Below are 22190 nucleotides of genomic sequence, written 5' to 3' on the forward strand. Positions count from 1 at the left end.
ACCAGGCCGCATGCCCTCAACATGGGGGGTGGGTGCTTTGGGGGAGGGGGGCGCCCTGCGCCCCCCCCCCCAAAGCACCTTGTCCCCATGTTGATGAGGACAAGGGCCCCTTCCCGACAACCCTGGCCGTTGGTTGTCGGGGTCTGCGGGCGGAGGCTTATCGGAATCTGGGAGCCCCCTTTAATAAGGGGGCCCCCAGATCCCGGCCCCCCACCCTATGTAAATGAGTATGGGGTACATGGTACCCCTACCCATTTACCTAGGAAAAAAGTGTAAGTAATAAAACACACTACACAGGTTTTTAAAATATTTTATTAAACAGCTCCGGGGGGGGGGGGATCTTCCTCCGGCTTCGGGGGTCTTCTTCCGGCTTCGGGGGTCCCTCCGCTTCATCTTCTCCCGGCGTCCGGTTGGTTCTTCTCCGCTCTCCGGCCTCTTCTCCCGGTGTCGCAGGTCTTCGGCCGGCCCCTCCGCTGTCTTCATGTAGCTCTATTGCGAGCGGAGGTCCGGACTTCTGGGCTTCTTGGCTTCTTGGCTTCTCTTCTCTTCTCCCAGATGTTGACACGACGCTCTCTCCGGCTGGACTGGTCTCTGAGGGCTGCGTTGTGACTTATATAGGCGGAGACCCCGCCCCCATATGATGTCACAGTCCCTGGGCATGCTGGGACTGTGACGTTTTAGGGGGCGTGGTCGACCACGCCCCCTAAAACGTCACAGTCCCAGCATGCCCAGGGACTGTGACATCATATGGGGGCGGGGTCTCCGCCTATATAAGTCACAACGCAGCCCTCAGAGACCAGTCCAGCCGGAGAGAGCGTCGTGTCAACATCTGGGAGAAGAGAAGAGAAGAGAAGCCAAGAAGCCAAGAAGCCCAGAAGTCCGGACCTCCGCTCGCAATAGAGCTACATGAAGACAGCGGAGGGGCCGGCCGAAGACCTGCGACACCGGGAGAAGAGGCCGGAGAGCGGAGAAGAACCAACCGGACGCCGGGAGAAGATGAAGCAGAGGGACCCCCGAAGCCGGAAGAAGACCCCCGAAGCCGGAGGAAGATCCCCCCCCCGGAGCTGTTTAATAAAATATTTTAAAAACCTGTGTAGTGTGTTTTATTACTTAGACTTTTTTCCTAGGTAAATGGGTAGGGGTACCATGTACCCCATACTCATTTACATAGGGTGGGGGGCCGGGATCTGGGGGCCCCCTTATTAAAGGGGGCTCCCAGATTCCGATAAGCCCCCGCCCGCAGACCCCGACAACCAACGGCCAGGGTTGTCGGGAAGAGGCCCTTGTCCTCATCAACATGGGGACAAGGTGCTTTGGGGGGGGGGGCGCAGGGCGCCCCCCTCCCCCAAAGCACCCACCCCCCATGTTGAGGGCATGCGGCCTGGTACGGTTCAGGAGGGGGGGGGGGCGCTCGCTCGTCCCCACCCCCTTTCCTGACCGGCCAGGCTGCGTGCTCGGATCGGGGTCTGGTATGGATTTTAGGGGGACCCCACGCCGTTTTTTCGGCGTAGCGGGGTTCCCCTTTATAATCCATACCAGACCTAAGGGCCTGGTATGCCCCGCGCTCGCCGCAATAGGAAGATTTGTTTTTCCTATTGCAGCGAGCGCGAGATGCAATACCATCCCCTCGTGTCGTATTTGGTCTGTCGGACCAGCCTACACACGAGCGGGCTTTCCGTCGGACCAGCACACACACGAGCGGACTTTCCGCCCGAAACTGAGTCCGACGGAAAGATTTGAAACTTTCTTCAAATCTAGGTCCGGCGGGCTTTTGGGAAGAAGTCCGCCGGAAAAGTCCGCCGCCGCCCACACACGGGCGGATTGTCCGGCACACTCTGGTCCGCCGGACCAAGTATGCCGGAAAGTCCGACCGTGTGTACGCGGCATTAGGTTCACAGATATCCTCTGTGGCAAGCTTTTCAGCACTCAGCATAGCCATGATTGTCATAGGTAATTGCAACATTTGATTTGTTTCCAATTACACATAATTAATGATATTGCTAGTTTTATAATACAATGTGTGTGATTAATGTGTTCTTTTTTGCCAACAGGGGCTTTATACATCGATAAATGCAGCATTGAGCCCATGATCCCAATCTACCTTATAGTGGCTGGTGCAATTCATTTAGTTGGATCTGTGCTTTTACCGCTGAAGTTTGTCTTTGTGAAGTTAATGTATGCCATAGAGGGAATTCTGGGTATCTTTTCACTGTGTTGGTTCATTGCAGGTATATGTATGAAAAATATATTGCACTATATCACACAGATGGAGATGCATAACTATACGTACAGAAGGTGCCAGTCTTCCAAATCCCCAAAGCATTTGCATAACTTATACTTCCCCTTAAAGCCTAACTTAAGCTATGTTTTTTTAGTCTTGATATAGTAGGGAAGAACTAAAAATTCTGTAAATTTTTTTATGATTGCTTTTTTCACCAGAACATAAGACACAGTGTAATCCTTCCCATTCTACTAAAATGTTGTATTTGTTTTTATTTGTGTGTCTATTTGGAGAGATTTCTCCACCTCCCCCCATGCTCTCCACTGCCCTCCCTGTGCTCTCCACCTCCCCCTGCTCTCCACCTCCCCCTGCTCTCCACCAGCCCCCCTGTGCTCTCCACCTCCCCCATGTGCTCTTCACATCCCCCCCATGCTCTCCACCAGCCCCCCTGTGCTCTCCATCCTCCCCCCATGCTCTCCACCACCCTTCCTGTGCTCTCCACCCCCCCGTGCTCTCCACCTTCCCCCCATGCTCTCCGCCACCCTTCCTGTGCTCTCCACCTCCCCCCATGCTCTCCGCTGCCCCTTGTGCTCTTCTCTTCCTCCCTGTGCTCTCGCCCCACCCCATGTTCTCAAGGTTTTTCCGGCGCCGAGGGGGGGCGTAAACATAGAGGAGGGTGGAGCTAGATAAGAAGCCTTCGGCCTTCTGTGGCCGCCCGTATAGGTCAGCCGTCGGTGCCAGGGGGCGTGACTGCGAAGGGGGAGGAGCCAGTGCAGACACCTGCTGTTAACAACTTGAAGCCGGATAACAGAAAACGTGAGTGCAGCCCTGTGCTCTCTGCCACCCCCCTCTAACCTGGATAGGAGGAGCGGTGGGGGCGGTCTGCCACCCCAGTGCTCTCTGCCACCCCCCATGCTCTGCACTCACCCCCCTGTGCTGTTCATTTCCCCCCACGCACTCCACTTCCCCCCTGTGCTCTCCACATCCCCCATGCTCTCCACTCCCCCCCCTGTGCTCCCCACCTCCCCCCATGCTCTTCACCACTCTCCCTGTGCTTGCCACCCCCCATGCGCTCTTCACATCCCCCCATGCTCTCCACCAGCCCCTCTGTGCTCTCCACCTCCCCCATGCTCTCCGCCAGCCCCCCTGTGCTCTCCATCTCCCCCCCATGCTCTCTGCCACCCTCCCTGTGCTCTCCATCTCCCCCCATGCTCTCCGCCACCCTTCCTGTGCCCTCCACCTCCCCCCGTGCTCTCTGCTGCCCTCCCTGTGCTCTCCACCTCCCCCATGCTCTCCGCCAGCCCCCCCTGTGCTCTCCACCTCCCCCATGTGCTCTTCACATTCCCTCATGCTCTGCACCAGCCCCCCTGTGCTCTCCACCTTCCCCCTATGCTCCCTGCCGCCCTCGCCACCCCCCATGCGCTCTTCACATCCCCCCATGCTCTCTGCCGCCCTCCCTGTGCTCTCCATCTCCCCCATGTTCTCCGCTGCCCTTCCTGTGCTCTCCACCTCCTCCCATGCTCTCTGCTGCCCTCCCTGTGCTCTCCACCTCCCCCTGCTCTCCACCTCCCCCTGCTCTCCACCAGCCCCCCTGTGCTCTCCACCTCCCCCATGTGCTCTTCACATCCCCCCCATGCTCTCCACCAGCCCCCCTGTGCTCTCCACCTTCCCCCAATGCTCTCCGTCACCCTTCCTGTGCTCTCCACCTCCCCCCGTGCTCTCCACCTCCCCCCATGTCTCCACTGCCCCTTGTGCTCTTCTCTTCCTCCCTGTGCTCTCGCCCCACCCCATGTTCTCAAGGTTCTTCCCTGTGCTCTCCATCCCCCCATGCTCTTTCCTGGTCCCACCTCACCTCCCCCCCACACCTCTGCTGGGTTCCCCCCTCCCCTCTCTCAGGGAATCTGTCAGGGTGGAGAGTGGGGAAGGGGCCGGTTAACATGTCATGGGCTGCTCAATCCAAAATGCCCGGGACTACTTTTTGTCCCAGTCCGGGCCTGCTTGTCAGTGTCCTGTGTATCTCGGCTCCTGTCGGCTTTTCTCTGCACCTCTCGCAGTCCCGCCCTATGATGGACATAACACAGGTCCAATGATGGGACTGGGCGGGACTGTGAGCGGAGCCAAGCATCGACATACATAGCCGAGTGTACTAGGCTAGCTCCGCTCACAGTCACGCCCACAGTCACAGTCCCTGTGTTATGTCCATCATAGGGCGGGACTAGGCGTGACTGTGAGTGGAACTAGCTGAGTATAGCCGAGTGCACTCGGCTGGGGCCCGCGGGGCCCCCTATTGGTCCTATTAAGTCCGGCCCTGGCTGCAAAGGGTGGGCCAACTCAATATTGAACCCGGGTCTGCAGACCATGGCAAAATACACTATATTGTCAAAAGTATTGGGACACCTGCCTTTACACGCACATTGTAGGGTTCAATATTGAGTTTGCCCACCCTTTGCAGCTATAATAGCTTCAACTCTTCTGGGAATGCTGTCCACAAGGTTTAGGAGTGTGTCTATGGGAGTGTTTGACCATTCTTGCAGAAGCACATTTGTAAGGTCAGGCACTGATATTGGCGAGAAGGCCTGGCTTGCAGTCTCCCCTCTAATTCATTCTATAGGTGTTCTATCAGGTTGAGGTCAGGACACAGCCCAACTCAGCCCAACCCCTGAAAAACAATCTCACACCACAACCCCCCCTCCACTAAATGATTTGGACCAGTGCACAAATCAAGGTCCATAAAGACATGGATAAAGGGGAGAGAGTTTGGGACTTTGAATGAGGCTTGTACACAACAGCTGATGTAGTGAGCATAAACATAGTACCAATGCGTACGCAGAGGTACAAGTACATAAAGGACAGTCTTTATTTAACCACTTCATTATCCAGGCATTGTCATATGACGTCCGCAGATGGGATCTCCCATCCTGGGCGGGCGTCATATGACGTCCTCGGCTTCCCGCCGCTACTGCGGGCCCCCAGGGGCCTGCAGCGTGGCGATTGGGGATCCGACATGTCCCTAGGGACACAGCCGTTCCCCAATGAGGGTAATGAGTGGGTGGTGGAGCCTAGAAAGCAGCGTGACCGGCTGTATCTAATCAAAGCCGGTCACTATGCAGAGAGGCGTGCACGCCGCTTGTGTGCGCCCCTGGTGGCGTGCAGGGTGGCGATCGGGTTGAGGCTTTTCCCTCGGACAAAGCCCAGCCCCGATCAGGGTAAAGGACTAATGAAATGGCTCTTTACCACGTGACCGGCTGTGTCCAATCACAGCCGGTCACAAATGTAAACAAACCGCAGTGTATCAGCTGTTGCTGGGCTCTCCTCCTCACACACTGATCCAGTGTGAGGAGGAGAGCGAGCTAACAGTGAGTTACACATTTACTGTGATTTTACTGTGCCCAGATTGCCCCCCCTGAATAAAGAGTACCTGCTATAAGTACCCATCAGAGTACCTGCCATCAGTACCCATCAGAGTACCTGCCATCAGTACCTGCCATCAGTACCCATCAGATTACCTGTCATCAGTACCTGTTAGGGTACCTGTCATCAGTACCCGTCAGAGTACCTGCCATCAGTACCCGTCAGAGTACCTGCCATCAGTACCTGCCATCAGTACCCATCAGATTACCTGTCATCAGTACCTGTTAGGGTACCTGCCATCAGTACCCATCAGAGTACCTGCCATCAGTACCCGTCAGAGTACCTGTCACCAGTACCTGTCACCAGTACCTGTCTGAGCTCATCAGAGTACCTGTCCATCCATCCCATCTGAGTACCTGTCCATCCATCCCATCTGAGTACCTGTCCCGTGAGCCCATCAGAGTAGCTGTCCCGTGAGCCCAACAGAGTACTTGTCCTGTGAGCCCATCAGAGTACCTGTCTGCAGCCAATTACTACCAAGGTGCAGCACATTAGTCCCTGACATTTAGCCCATTAGTCCCTGACGTTCAGCCCATTAGTCCCTGATGTGCAGCCCATCAGTGTTACCCGCCATACAGCCACAATGTCCAGAAAGGTATACACGCTAAATACTGAGTCTGAACAATGAGAGCAACGGGGAGCTCTCATCGCCCAGTTACAGTTCTGATTCCGATTCTGGTTTAGAACATAAGCCCATCGAAGACAGCACAGCAGGATCCAAATCAGAGGAGGAAGTAGTCCATCCAAAAAGAAGACGGTCTGAACACCAGGCAGCTATCAGCAGTGCCAGCTGCGCTAGGCGCCAGGAGGAGAGGCCCAGTACAAGCGCTGCTAGACCCCAGGAGGAAAGGCCCAGTACAAGTGCGGGAATTGCCTGCCAAAGAATTAGGGCCCATACACAGCTACCAGATGCCTTGGCAAACCCATTGTGGTTGCATTCTAGCACAGGGTCAGCCACGATACCCCCTTTCACAGCACAGCCAGGTGTGCAGGTCCACACTGAAGGTTTTTCCAAAATTGTTTTTTTAAACGTATTTTTCCCTGACAAATTAGTTTAAGGCATCGTGGACCAAACCAATCTTTTTGCCCAACAGCTCAAGCTATGCCCGCCCTTTTGAATGGAGACCCCTAACAGTGGTGGAGCTTAAATTGTTTTAAGGCCTAACGCTCAATTTGGGGCTTACAAAAAAAAGGAAGTGTGTGCATATTGGTCTATCAACCCTATCCACCACATGCCAATTTTTTCCTCTGTCATGCCCAGGTCCCGATATGAAATTATAATGCGCTTCCTGCATTTCAGTGATAACTCACAATGCCCTCCCAAAATCACCCAAACTTTGATAAATTATAGAAATTCACCCCCTAATTGATTTTTTCTCCAAGAGGTTTGCCGAACGTTATATCCCTGACAAGAACATCTCTGTGGACGAATCCCTGGTCCATTTCACAGGCCACCTGAGAATCAAGCAATATATCCCCAGTAAGAGGGCGTAGTACGTGTTGAAGCTCAACAAGCTCTGTGAAAGCTACACCGGATATGTGCACTCATTCCGTGTGTACGAAGGCAAAGACTCCCAGCTCCAGCCCCCTGAGTGTCCATGGTACATGAGAATAAGCATAAAAATTGTCTGGGAGTTGGCATTCCCACTCCTCCAAAAGGAGTATCACATTTACATGGACAACTACTATACCAGTTTGCCCCTTTTCCGCCACCTATACCTAAAAAAATACATTGGCCTGCAGTACAGCAAGGAAAAACAGAAAGGGCTTTCCACAGAGTCACCACAAGGCTACAAAGGGGGGAAACGACAAGCTTGAGGAACGAGGAAGTGTTGGCTGTGAAGTGGAGGGATAGGAAAGATGTGTACATCATGTCCACCATCCATGATGACACCTCGGTGGAACTTTGCAGAAGACGCGTCCCCATTCAAAAGCCTTCCTGTATACTTGAGTACAATAAATTTATGGAGGGGGGTGGATTTAAATGATCAAATGTTGCAACCCTATCAATACGAAAATCCCTTTTCTGGTACAAAAAAGTCGCAATTTACTTTTTTCATTTGGTCATGTATAATTCTTTCATAATCTACCAAAAATCAACGAAAACACCCAACACCTGCCTAAAGTTTATTGAAGCCATTGTCACTGCCCTGATCTATCAACAGGTATCCCCCCCAGAAAGCATTCACTCCGATTGTGTCAGCAGACTATATGAGCGCCATTTTCCTGACCATATTCCACCATCAGGATCTGGAAGACGACGCCAAAAAAAATTGTCGGGTGTGCACCAAAAGAGGAGTTAGGAAAGACACCAGTTTCCATTGTCCCCAATGTCCCTCCCAACCTGGCGTTTGCATCAGAGAATGCTTCAAACACTATCACACTCTTGTAAACTATTAGCCCATATTTCTAATAGACTGCTATTTCCCTGTCTTCAATTTCTGTCCTGAATATTTCCCTGGTGCCTCAACCAACCATATCATTATCTTCCATGTGAACTGACCCTGGCCTGTTTCTCAACAATGCCTCTGCCTGCCGTCTGCATTGTTTATCCACCATGTTTCTGCCTTTCACGCGAACTGACCCTGGACTGTATTGACTATATGGAGAAGGGTGGATGGAGGGCGCGTGATCAATTGCTCACATCAAAGTGTGTATAATTTATTCATATATAATGAAATAAAAACAAATAGATAATGCCAATACTACGTTTCAAGCAAACAGGTAACAAAATAAGCAAAAAAAGGAAAAAATAGGTTAAGAGTAACTCAAGCCCATGTTAAGGTGAGTGTTTAAAATCGTCTGATGCGTTTCGAAGATAACCTCTTCATCAGAGCCTTGAGAACCAGGGCACAGTCTGTATAGGCCGGTAGGCCAACATGTGTACATAAAAAGGAATGGCTAGTTGGGAGGTGTAGCCTGTGATGAATAGTTAGTTATTCTGAGTTCCATACCAGTCCACGTTCAAACATTCTAGGTGGAACAGAGATCAATATATATATATATATATATATATATATATATATATATATATATAGTATGGTGCACATGGCAATTATATGCAACACAATACAGACAGGAGACATATAATGAATTCAAATAAATATGATAGATGGAAATCACATATATATATATATATATACATAAAAATGATAAAAGGTACAGTGTCTATAAAAACCATAAATGATTAATCAATGGTAAACATTGAAGCAACAAAGTAGAAACATAAAAATATAAAAAATATATTATATAAAAAAAAAAAAAAAAAGGAGGCAGATGACGGACTGTTGATTAGATGTGTGAACACACCTACCTATGTGGTATGTTAATGGTATGTGTGTTCTCCTTTTGAATTGTTGATGTGAGACTGTGGGGTGGACCTGTCTTTGTGTAAAGACAGGTGACAACTTTGTGTAAAAAAAAATGCGTTTTCGTTTTTTTTCCACATTTTCCAAAAACTTCTGTAAAAAAATGAACCGTTCAAAAGACTCATTATGCCTCATAGATTATACATTGGGGTGTTAGCTTTTCAAAATGGGGTCATTTTATGGGCGTTTCCATTGACCTGGTGCTCCAGGGCCTTCAATGTGATAGGTTGTCATCAAATTAGATGTGCAATTTATGCTCATAGAACGCCTGGAGGTGCTACTTGGATGTTGGACCTCTGTATGTGGCCAGGCTGTGTAAAAGTCTCACACATGTGGTATCGCTATACTCAAGAGGAGTAGCAGAATGTATTTTGGGGTGTCATTGCAAGTATGCACGTGCTGTGTGAGAGAAATAACTTGTTATTATGATAATTTTGCATAAGAAAAAAAATTCTTAATTTTCCCAAGAATTGTGGGAAAAAAATTTACAACTTCAAAAAACTCACCATGCCTCTTGCTAAATACCTTGGAATGTCTGCTTTCCAAAAAGGGGTCATTTGGGGTGTATTTGTACTTTCCTGGCTTGTTAGGGTCTCAAGAAATAAGATAGGCTGTCAGTATTTCGCATGTGATCAGGTGTGATCAATTTTCAATGATTTGCACCAAAGCTTGTAGACTCTATAAATTTCACAGAGACCAAATAATATACACTAATTTGGGTTATTTTTACTAAAGATATGTAGCAGTATACATTTTGGCCCAAATGTCTGAAGAAAAATGACTTATTTGCAAAATTTTACAATAGAAACTAAAAAAAAGTGTTTTTTTTTTCAAAATGTTCTCACTTTTTTTGCTTGAATTGCAAAAAATAAAAAACCCAGCGGTGATTAAATACCACCAAAAGAAAGCTCTGTTTGTGAGAAAAAAATGATAAAAATTTTGTTTGGGTACAATGTAGCATGACTTAGTAATTGTCATTCAAAGTGTGAGAGTGCTGAAAGCTAAAAATTGGTCTGGGCAGGAAGGGTGTATAAATGTCCTGTATTGAAGTGGTTAATTATCCATCGACAGTTAAGCTAATGTTAAAACATGATACAACAGTTCACTGAATCAGTAATCACAACAGGATTCTAATAGACAAGAATGAATAAAATCAAAACCAACACATAATATATAATAAAAAAACAGAAGGATAGCAGCACAATATGCTCTATGCGTTTCGTGAAATATTACTTCTTCAGGAGAAGGCGCAATCCAACTATCTACAAAGAAAATGTATATACATCAAGAACAATCCATCTGGATAGTATTGTCAGTCCAGATAAGAGTGATGTCAGAATTTGATCTCAGAAGGCGGCTTCTTTGACAAACATGACACCGACAGCCAGGCCTCTCCCAATGGGTGTCCACCATGGAAACTGAGGGGACCATAACAATACACGATAAGTTGCAATGTGGAGATCACAGGGAAGGTCGAGTTATTCATATAGGAATCACTAGTGGCTCAATAGGTCATCCAGAAGAATTCTATGAAAATAATAATATGTATTATTAGCCGCCTTGTGAGTTATAATCAAATAATCAAATTCTGACATCACTCTTATCTGGACTGACAATACTATCCAGACGGATTGTTCTTGATGTATATACATTTTCTTTGTAGATAGTTGGATTGCGCCTGCTCCTGAAGAAGTGATGTTTCACGAAACGCGTAGAGCATATTGTGCTGCAATCCTTCTTTTTTTATTATATATTATTTGTTGGTTTTGATTTTATTCATTTATGTCTATTGTAATACTGCTGTGATTACTGATTCAGTGAACCGTTGTATCACGTTTCAGCATTAGCTTAAATGTCGATGGATAATTTATTAAAGACTGTACTTTATGTACTCATACCTCTGCATACGCATTGATACAATGTTTATGCTCACTACATCAGCTGTTGGGTACACACCTCATTCAAAGTCCCAAACTCTCTCCCCTTTATACAATTGAACAGGGATGGAGGCACATGTCTATGTGGGCCTCATTTAAAGTCCCAAACTTTTTCTTATGCATAAAGACTTTTGGATGAGCATGTTTGGGGTGGAGGAACTTGACTGGCCTGCACAGAGTCTTGACCTCATCCCGATAGAACACCTTTGTGATAAATTATAGTGCAGACTGCAAGCCAGGCCTTCTAATCCAACATCAGTGCCTGACCTCACAAATGCTCTTCTAGAAGAATGGTCAAACATTTCCATAGACACTCCTAAACCTTGTGGACAGCCTTCCCAGAAGAGTTGAAGCTGTTATAGCTGCAAAGGGTGGGCCAACTCAATATTGAAACCTACGGACTAAGACTGGAATGCCATTAAAGTTAATTTGCGTGTAAAGGCAGGTGTCCCAATACTTTTGACAATATAGTGTATGTGCAAATGAAAATCCCCCTTAAAACTTGTTCAGAAAAATAGGCTATGAGGTGGGACTTTAATTATTATTATTGACTTGAACATTTTTTTAAGCAAGGGGTAGTGAGAATTTCTTTTTTTTTTGTAAACTGTAAAATGTTCCTAATTAGTTAATATCACATATCCTGCTTCTGTGTGTGGGTCTTGGCATCTTTAGATCATTCCTTTGTTTTCAAATTGATCCCAAGTGGAAGTGCTATGCAAATGCAACATGTGTTGATTCAGAATCCCGACATAAGCAAACATGAAGCTCCGGGATGGATTATGTGACAGTGAGGTGATACCAGAGTCACAATCACTGAATCGTTCTAGATGTGTTACCTAGTAGGGAGCTCTGTACCATGTGGGACACCAGAGGAGTAAAAGATCTTAGTACCAGGTATGCATATGTGTGTTTGGGGCAGTGGCAATGCCAGGAAAATAAGTTATCACTCTAATGAGAGAAGTTTAAAAGGTTTGCTACCATTGCATTACAAATGTATAAATGTAGAAGCTAAAAAATATATTAGTATTGGTCTTATATGGTTTTTGCTGGCTGTGTTTTGGTGTAGAAACCCATTGTACAGTACAAACGTTTCCATTCATGAAAGCAAGATGTGAACAGATCTAATATTTTGCTTCTCATTCTAGGAAGTGTCTGGGTGTTTAGAATCTACCAGGTCAGCTCTAGAGCCTGCGATGATACAGTTTATTATTTTGCATTTGGAATCTTGATCTGTGAATATGTCATTTTATGTCTTACTGTATTCCTGATCTGCTGTGCTTGCTGCCTAGGATTGAGGGTAAGGATTTTAAAAACAACGCACATAAAATGCATAAGGATATATTGGGAGATGTAGGAATGGTTAAATGAAATTGATAATGGACCATGGCCTAATAGATTCTGATAGGAAACAATGAAGAAACCTGACGTTTAGCGCAAATTATATTCACTGACTGTACACACTGTCCCCATTTTCCCTCTACATATCCCCAGTGTACATTTGGTCTCTCTCTACACACTACTCCCCCTCTGTTCACATTTCCAACCTCCCTGTACACATTGCCCCCTTTTCCCCTGCACACTCTGTCAACTCTGCCCCCTTTGTACAAATCCCCTCAGCCCCCCCCACACACACACATTGCCCCCTACCCAATAGACATTGATCCTCTCTGTGTAAAACTGCCCACATGCACACTTTCCCCCTGCACACATTGGGGGGTTAAGGGTGATAGAAGGGAGGGATTCCCATTCCTTCAAAACATCACTCTTTTCACTCCGCTTCCAGCTATGCAGAACATTTTTCCTGTCACACTATTCTTCCAGCCCTGCAGAACATCACTCCTGTCACCCCCCTCCCGTCCTTGCAGAACATCTCTACTGTTATTCCTCACCACAGAACATCACTCCTGTCACCCCTTTCCCAACCCTGTAGAACATCTCAGCTACTGTACATGCTTTGTGGCAAGAATTTGCAGGTAAATACTTTTATCTGTGGGAAGTGATGTACCTAGAAAATATTGCAGGATCAACAATTAAAAAATATGAAAAGTAAAGTAGGAAAAATTTGAGGATTTTATTATTGTGCAGCTAGAGGAATATACAAATTATAAAAATAGACTTTGTTGGAGATGTGCTGAAGTAAGAAGAAGTGTGTTCATTAGTAAACTCTGCTCATGTTTTCAAATATTATATATTGTGATTATATGGGGTATTTTAATTCCTTGGAGGGCCAAACAGTGAGTCCACTCCATTCAACTCCTCAAAGTCTGTTTTAGTTCTTTTTCTGCCCACTTTTATTGAAAAGAAAGTAAAAGTTCACATCAGAATAGTATCCGTCACAGGGGTTCTCACCATTAATGTGACAAACAAACAGTACTCCACCTTGTGGCTCTTCCCTGTAGTATCTCTGTTTAGGCCTCCTGCCTTGGCCTTCCAGATCATCAAACACACAGTCCCAGTGTTTGTGCACTAAACTCTGAACCTTCCTCAACTCTGACTGTTGTTCCTGCAGCTCCCTGCTGCTACATCCTAACAGGCTCAGACTTTCACTGTCCCAGCATGGACAGTATGGAGTAACGTGATCTACACAGCTCCTTTGCACAGATTGACCCCCTCGGGAGGGTTGGGCCACTAACCTCTAATCATACTGCATATGTAGCACACTCCCTAATGGGAGTGCCAGAAAATTTAGATAGCAATAGAAAAGGGGTACCTACATCCTAATAAAGTGGAAAGTTTGGTGGTTGAGGCTGTTGGACTTTAATGGTACCGTAATGATTAAGATACACAATTATGTAAAACAAAATACATTTTATTAAATTACCATAGACATGTTAAAACATACATATTTCTAAAATTGTATCTCTGTCTGTTCAATCAAAAGAGGGGGGTAGAGCTTCAAAGAGTGGCAATAGTAGTTCACCATGTGTTAATTAAATTGGCATGCTTAACATGTTTCGCGGATATTCACCGCTTCTTCAGGAGCTTTGTATTGCATAGTGTGAACAGAGACATAAGAGACTAAATAATAGAGACTAAATAATAGAGCGGGTTCACACTGGTACGACAAACGACAAAATGTTGCATGACGTGTGAAAATCAATGTTTCCTTATGGGAGCCGTCTCAACTGGTCCGACACAAGTTGGTCCAACTTTGAAAATGCTCCCTGTACTACTTTGGTCTGACTTTGATCCTACTTCAGCCCATTGACTATCATTGAAGTCGGATCAAAGTCGGAACGCCGTCTTGCATCATCCGACTTTGGCATGCAACTTGTGCTCTGATGATCTTGAGGTGGGAAAAAACGGCATGGGGGTCCCCCCAGGATCCATACCAGACCCTTACCTGAGCACGCAGCCTGGCCGGTCAGGAAAAAGGGGTGGGGACGAGCAAGCGCCCCCCCTCCTGAACCGTACCAGGCCGCATGCCCTCAACATGTAGGGGTGGGTGCTTTGGGGCAGGGGGGCGGCCTGCGGCCCCCCCCACCCCAAAGCACCTTGTCCCCATGTTGATGAGAACAAGGGCCTCTTCCTGAACACCCTGGCCGTTGGTTTCGGGGTCTGCGGGCTGGGGGCTTATCGGAATCCGGGACCTTACCCCTGCCCATTCACCTGGGGAAAAAAGTGTCAATAAAAAAAAAAACACACTAGACAGGTTTTTAAAGTAATTTATTAGGCAGCTCCTGGGGTCTTCTTCCAACTTCGGGGGTCTCTTCCGACTTCTCCGCGCTCTCTCCGGCCTCTTCTCCGCGCTCTCCGGTATCTTCTGCCGGGCTCCTCCGCTATCTTCTGCTCTTTTGCCCGCTTTGTTGCTAGCGGTGACCCGGTCTTCTCCGTCGTCTTCTTCCCTCTTCTCTTCTTCCGATGTTGACACAACGCTCTCTCCCGCTGTAATGCCGCATGCGCGGTGTGCAACGACTTATATAGGCATGGGGCGTGGTCACCGGGTGATGTAATCCGGTGATTCCGCCCCTTATGATGTCACCACCCGGGGCATGATGTGACAGTGACATCATAAGGGACGGAGTCACTGGATGACATCACCCGGTGACCACGACCCATTCCTATATAAGTTGTTGCACACAACGCACACGGCATTACAGCGGGAGAGAGCGTTGTGTCAACATCGGAAGAAGACCAGAGGGAAGAAGATGACGGAGAAGACCGGGCCAACGCTAGCAAAAAAGTGGGCAAAAGAGCAGAAGATAGCGGAGGAGCCCGGCAGAAGGCACCAGAGACCGGGAGAAGAACCGGAGAGTGCGGAGAAGAGGCCGGAGAGCGTGAAGTCAAAAGAGACCCCCGAAGTCGGAAGAAGACCCCCGGAGCTGCCTAATAAATTACTTTAAAAACCTGTCTAGTGTGTTTTTAGTGACACTTTTTTTTCTAGGTGAATGGGTAGGGGTACGATGTACCCCATACTCATTCACATACGGTGGGGGGCTGGGATCTGGGGGCCCCATTATTAAAGGGGGCTTTCAGATTCCGATAAGCCTCCCCGCCCGCAGACCCCAACAACCATCGGCCAGGGTTGTCTGGAAGAGGCCCTTGTCCTCATCGACATGGGGACAAGGTGCTTTGGGGTGGGGACGCCCCCCTGCCCAGGCCCGGATTTACTCCCTTTGCCGCCCCAAGGCCAGGGTCCTTCAATGCCCCCCCCCCCCACACACACACACACACACACACACACACACACACACACACCACCATTCTTGTCCTTTATCGATGACTGCTACAATAGATCGATTAAAAACATATCTCCACACACGAGAACACTGAAAATAACTGACTTTAATTGTACAGACTAAAAATACTTCAGGGTAAGCGCGCGAGGGGTAAGGATTTTTTGCGGGCAATTTTTCAGTGCAATGGCTGGTGTTAGTGCTTCAATCATCCCCGGCACCATGGTTGTTATGGTGTCAGGATGATTGAAACACATTATTTCTATCATTACATTTTAATGTAAAATGAAATAGTTCAACTCACCATAATGCAGAATCATTGGGAGCCCTGAGCATGTCACTTGCCACTATGTCTGCCACCAGATGGAGATGTCACTTGGCACGCTGCCACCAGATGGAGATGTCACTTGCCACGCTGCCTGCCACCAGATGGAGATGTCACTTGCCACGCTGCCTGCCGCCAGATGAAGATGTCACTAGCCACGCTGCCTGCCACCAGATGGAGATGTCACTTGCCACGCTGCCTGCCACCAGATGGAGATGTCACTTGCCACACTGCCTGCCTGCCACCAGATGGAGATGTCACTTGCCACACTGCCTGGCTGCCACCAGATGGAGATGTCACTTGCCACGCTGCCACCAGATAGAGATGTCACTTGCCACGCTGCCTGCCACCAGATGGAGATGTCACTTGCCACGCTGCCTGCCGCCAGATGAAGATGTCACTAGCCACGCTGCCTGCCACCAGATGGAGATGTCACTTGCCACGCTGCCTGCCACCAGATGGAGATGTCACTTGCCAAACTGCCTACCTGCCACCAGATGGAGATGTCACTTGCCACGCTGCCTGCCGCCAGATGAAGATGTCACTAGCCATGCTGCCTGCCACCAGATGGAGATGTCACTTGCCACACTGCCTGCCTGCCACCAGATAGAGATGTCACTTGCCACACTGCCTGGCTGCCACCAGATGGAGATGTCACTTGTCACGCTGCCACCAGATGGAGATGTCACTTGCCACGCTGCCTGGCTGCCACCAGATGGAGGAGGGTGGAACAGCGGTGCGGGCAATGAGAGATGTCATCTCTCTCCCCCACCGCCTCACCGCTGACATTACTTCTTGATCTTCTCAAAAATGGCGCAGGGCAGCGCAATCACGCTACTGCGCATGCGCCGCCCAGCCGAGCACGTACGAGCTTTCCCGAGCCCGGCCGGCTTCGGAACGGCGCATGCGCAGTAGTGGGCGGCTCGCAGCCATCTTTTCTAAGGGCACTGGTGCCCTTAATCAACTTTAATGGGCAGCCTGAAAGGGGGGGGGGCGTCCGCGAAGTCACCGCAGGAGAGGCGCCGCCCCTGCACCACTGCCGCCCCGAGGCCTGGCCTCGGTGGCCTTGTGGCAAATCTGGCCCTGCCCCAAAGCACCCACCCCCCCCATGTTGAGAGCATGGTACGGTTCAGGAAGGGGGGGACCGCTCGCTCATCCCCACCCCCTTTCCTGACCGGGCTGCATGCTCGGATAAGGGTCTGGTCTTGATTTTGGGGGGACCCCCATGCCGTTTTTTCAGCATAGGGGGTTCCCCTTAAAATCCAGACCAGACCCAAGGGCCTGGTATGCCCTTGGAGGGGAAACCCATGCCGTTTTTTTATTTAAAATTTGGCGTGGAGTTCCCCCTCAAGATTCATACCAAACACAGTGCCTGGTAGTGGTGGGGTCCAAGTTGGATCCCTGTTCATTGAAAGTCGGACGTATGTCGGCTTCAAGTCGCAGGGCAAAGTTGGATCCAAAGTAGGATGGCTGTCGTGTCGCACCAGTGTGAACCTGGCCTAGCTGGTACGCATAGAATATGGTGCAGCTGTGCATGGTAGACAATCAGCTTCTAACCTCAGCTTGTTCAATTAAGCTTTGGCAATAAAACCTGGAAGCTGATTGGTTTCTATGCAGAAGTGAGCCTGATTTTGCACTCTCCAGCTTTAGTAAATAAACCCCTATGAGTTTAGTCTGGAACTATTTCTCATGACAACAGTGGCTAAAAAAACATTATAATAGATAAATAATTAATCGCCATACCGGAATATGAGTAACTTCAGGGAACGACCAAAGGTTACTCTGATGAGAGAAAACCACACATACTCAGATAGTGCAAGGCTTCATTAGGTAGCCCAGAATTGCTCTACTAATATATGAGTTCAACAGACGTCCAAAATATGCTCTGATGACATATCCAACAAATGCTATAAGAGAAGGAGAGGGAAAAAGAATATGTCCCAGAACTCAGACATGTATAGTAATGGGGCGGCACAGTGGTGCAGTGGGTAGCACTCTCACCTAGCAGTAAGAAGGGTCACTGGTTCAAATCCTGACCACGACACTACCTGCCTGGAGTTTGCATGTTCTCCCTGTGTCTGCGTGGGTTTCCTCCGGGTACTCCGGTTTCCTCCCACACTCCAAAGACATGCTGGTAGGTTAATTGGATCCTGTCTAAATTGGCCCTAGTATAGGTATGAATGTGAGTTAGGGATCTTAGATTGTAAGCTCCTTGAGGGTATAGGGACTGATGTGAATGTATAATATATATATGTAAAAGCGCTGCGTAAATTGACGGCGCTATATAAGTACCTGAAATAAATAAAAATAAATAATAATACTAGTCTCTAAGGATATATATGTAAAACATAGGGAAATCAAGATGTCAGCTCTACCTTAAATTCCATCCAATTGCCAAAAATTACTGGCAAACGGAGGCAATAGTGGCAGCCACAAAGTGATCTCTCAACTGTGTCAAATCCAGTAGACAAAATAAGCTGGGTGGGGCATCAATTATGCCGTACCATACAAATCTGTTGATTAATATATAAAGCAACAGTAAATATGGATAACGGCATGACCAATAGGGTATACATGATTAGTACTCAGCTGACTCACCTTGTAATTGAGGTGTCCTTTTATGAAAGTGCGGTAAAATACCGCTTTTCAGTTCTCAGGCATTCTCAGAGGAGATCGCTCTCCTCTGAGTGCCTGTTTATGAAAGTGTGTAGATCGCTTCTCATGTTGAGTTGAGGAGCGATCTACAAACGCCGGGAACTCCTGAGAATGGCTCCTCTCACTATAATCTCGCGTGATATAGCAGGATTACAGTATGAGGAACCATAAAATACAAAAGTTTAACACAAATCAGCACACATTATTCCCCAACATATTAATAAAATAATAAAGTTAAATTCCCCCTACACAATGTACATTAACCTAATTATAAAAAAAACATTGTTTTTATCAATATTTAAAGATCATACATGTCCCTATTTAAATGTGAATGGTGTATAGTAAATGAATGTAATGCACATATGTAATGCAGCTATACACCATTCATATAAATGCAAAATACATTTATAATCATTAAAAAAATAATTTTAATAAAGTATACAAGTATAAATATTTATTAATAAATTAAAATAAAATATATTTCATAATTGATAAACATAAAAATTGATAAACTGGTGCAATGCGAGAACACTGCGAATCCACTGCGGGTTCCCGCATCGCACCGACTCGCATGTCAGTTCACACTTCCATATGCGAATCTCTGGGGAGTGTCAATACATTGTTAAGGACACCCCCAGTTCAGCTTGCATATCGCACTGCGAACTGACAGTCCGGACATGCGATCCGATTCTGGTCCGAACAGAAAAAAGGGTCCTGTGCGTGTTTGCACCGAATGCGGTGCGATATCAGCCATACTACCTGTACAGCTGATATCACAACGTACAGACATCGCATGTAATGTGAATGGCAGTGTGCTGCGAATTACATGTGATGCCTGTGCGATGTCCGGCATCGCACAAGTGTGAACTGGGCTTAAAAGTTAACAACACCCCCAAATCAGTTCGCATATCGCAGTGTGAACACCCATGCGATTCGATTCTGCTGTGGACCAAAAAAAGAGATCGGATGTGATTTTGCACTGCAGTGCGGTGCGAATCACATCCGATCTCGGACACCGCAGCAGTGGGAACTGGCCCTAAATCATATTGCATTTGCACCAAAATGGTACAGGACCCTTTATTTGGTCTGCACTGGAATCGGATCGCATGGGTGTGAACACCCATGCGATCCGATTCCTGCACCATTACATAGTTCGCACTGCGATCTGTGAAATGATCTGGGGGTGTCATTAACTTTACATTGACACCCGCAGTGGTGCGCAGATGTCAATGTAGGTGCGATGTGAAAACCCACTTAGGAATCACGCTGGTTCACGCATCGCACAAGTGTGAACCCAGCCAGAGACGTGAACATCTAAAAAAAAATATATACATATATCTATATATATCTATATATATAGCTATATATCTATCTATATATAGATTATATATATATTATATATGTAAAAATATATATAATAGATGTATCTATATATAGATATATCTATAGATAGATATAGTCTATATATATCAATAAATATCTATTTATCTATCTATATATATATATATACACACTATAAATTCCTATCCTGCTGGTTTTGGGGTGTGTACTTTCTCCAGAATATCAGCCAGTTTCAGGCTTCTCACTCTGATTCTCCACTTCTGAAATGGTGAATCAGAAAGTGAGAATTCTGTCACAGATCGCCAGTGAGGTGCTGAGATCGCACCTTCATAAACTGGCCGTTTCTGTGAAGTCAGTTACAAATTCTCACTGTGCTGAGATAATCAGCGGAGAACATGTTCTCCACTGATTACCTCAGTTTCATAAACTGGTAATGAGCTGAGATCAGCGGTGAGACTCGGGATCGCTGCTGATCTCAGTTTCATAAAAGGACACCTTAGTATTTAAACAAACTTGCACCAGGCATTCAATAGGTGTCAATTAAGTTCACAGGGGAGTGCCTATAAAGGAAGATCACAAATGCACAGTGTGTATTGTGCCTGAAATCTCCAAAAGCTGATAATAAAAGGCCTGTGTAGCCACTACTCACCAATCGTTTTAAAAGACAGCAATCAGAGGGACACATTCAGCCATGTTGCAGCAGCATGGGCTATCTTCACAGCAGTGCCTCCTTATCTACACAGGGGCTCCTGCCCGGCGCCACCCCCATGCCAATTGACGTGTGACATCACCGGGCCTGACCCCGCAGGGCGCATGCGTGAAAATCGCGCATGTGCAGTGTCCTAAAACCGGACAAAAGTTCACAAACATGGATGATAGCCGTGCAGTGCGTTGCCGGTCAGACATCAAGAGCAAAGGCGGCGTATCTGCCACCATGCTCTCCTTGCGGAGCCCCACGGCCTATGGGACAGACCAAAACACGGGCCACAGCCCGGGAAGCCACCCCGGGAATGGGCAGATTCCATGTTGGCCATGTTGGATAAGGGCAAGTCCAGCCAGAGTAAAAAACGGCGACACCAAGTGGCTAATGGCTACAAGACAGGAACAGGAAGTTGGATGAGGATAGGGTGTATGGGATACCCCTGGTAAACTGTAACTGGAGCAAATTTAGGGACTCATCAACTTCTGGTTTTGCCTTATGCAAAGCTGGCTGTGCTTGTGGTTGCTCTCCACACACTTCTGGCTGCACTTGACTGTCCCACAGGATTACTTTTTCTGATAGTGACCTGTACTCCCTTAGAAGTCCTCAGTAAAAAAAAGAGAGGGGGGGATCATTTACTCACTCAGCCACAGGATCATTGGTTGCCTCCTGCCGTTATCCACAGGCTCTTCCTAGTGAGGGAGATGTAGACTTACACCACAGGACAGTTGGATTTCTTGATAGCAGAGAAGAAAATGCTCCTGCGCACAAGTGGATAACCAGACAAGTTGTATAATGACACAGGCATTGCTGCCCTCAAAGATGGGGAATCCTAGTAGTCAAAGATATAAAAGAAAAAGAAGGGGCGCACCAGCCTTGTGCATTATCCTTTGGATATGTATTTATTAACAACGATAAAAAGAAAACTACTCACAAACAATGGTAGAGATTCTTGCAATATGAATAGTCATCAAATAACAGCAGGAGGCACCTATGCAGGTTCTGGTGGATATCTTCCCATATGGCATTTATAGATCGGTCAATTTTTGATATTATCAATCAGTGTTATGTGTATACACATATGGTATGCATGTAGGTTACATACAATATATAGTTTAATTATGATTTATTTTAGCTATTTGTACCTCCTGTTAGTGTTTAATATTCCATTAGTTCCCCCTTCGGCTATAGGGGTCACATTGTCCTCCTTTCCGCCTATATAATTGTTCAGGCGGCAGCTGGCATACTTGGCTGGCAATAGTTCCACTTTATTTTATCTAGTCCGACGAGCGGTCTGCTCGTATGGCTATGGTAGGTCTTTATTTTGACCTGTGTAGTCTGGCCTTCACCAATATGGCGGTGATCCACTCTTCGCCGCCTACGTCATCGACGAGCGACGGATGATGCAGAGGAAGGGACACTAGGTCCGTCCCTTCCTCTCGCCTGGAATGCAAACACAGCAGCCTGTGTTCCAGGCACTGAGATAGACCAGGAACACTGCCTGCACCAGGGGTGAGAGCATCGATGTGACGGCGCAGCTCTAGGCACCCCACGGA

General features: G+C 47.4%; 1 protein-coding gene across 6 annotated transcripts in view; it reads left to right on the forward strand.

The window, feature by feature from the left end:
- LOC141112390 (transmembrane protein 272-like) overlaps positions 1-22190 on the forward strand; it is a 130760-nt gene that overhangs the window by 95126 nt on the left and 13444 nt on the right. For 3 of the 6 annotated variants that reach the window (XR_012236593.1, XR_012236591.1, XM_073605188.1), the window contains 3 exons: positions 1891-1950; positions 2052-2228; positions 12083-12234. Coding sequence is in view for 3 of the 6 variants with exons in the window: in XM_073605188.1 (XP_073461289.1) it covers positions 1891-1950; positions 2052-2228; positions 12083-12234 (389 nt within the window). In the remaining 3 variants the exon portion in view is untranslated. The remainder of the gene's footprint in view (positions 1-1890; positions 1951-2051; positions 2229-12082; positions 12235-22190) is intronic. The other 3 variants (XR_012236592.1, XM_073605190.1, XM_073605189.1) reach the window with 2 other exon arrangements.

The sequence above is a fragment of the Aquarana catesbeiana genome, linkage group LG11 (assembly GCF_042186555.1).
Source record: "Aquarana catesbeiana isolate 2022-GZ linkage group LG11, ASM4218655v1, whole genome shotgun sequence".
NCBI lineage: Eukaryota > Metazoa > Chordata > Amphibia > Anura > Ranidae > Aquarana > Aquarana catesbeiana.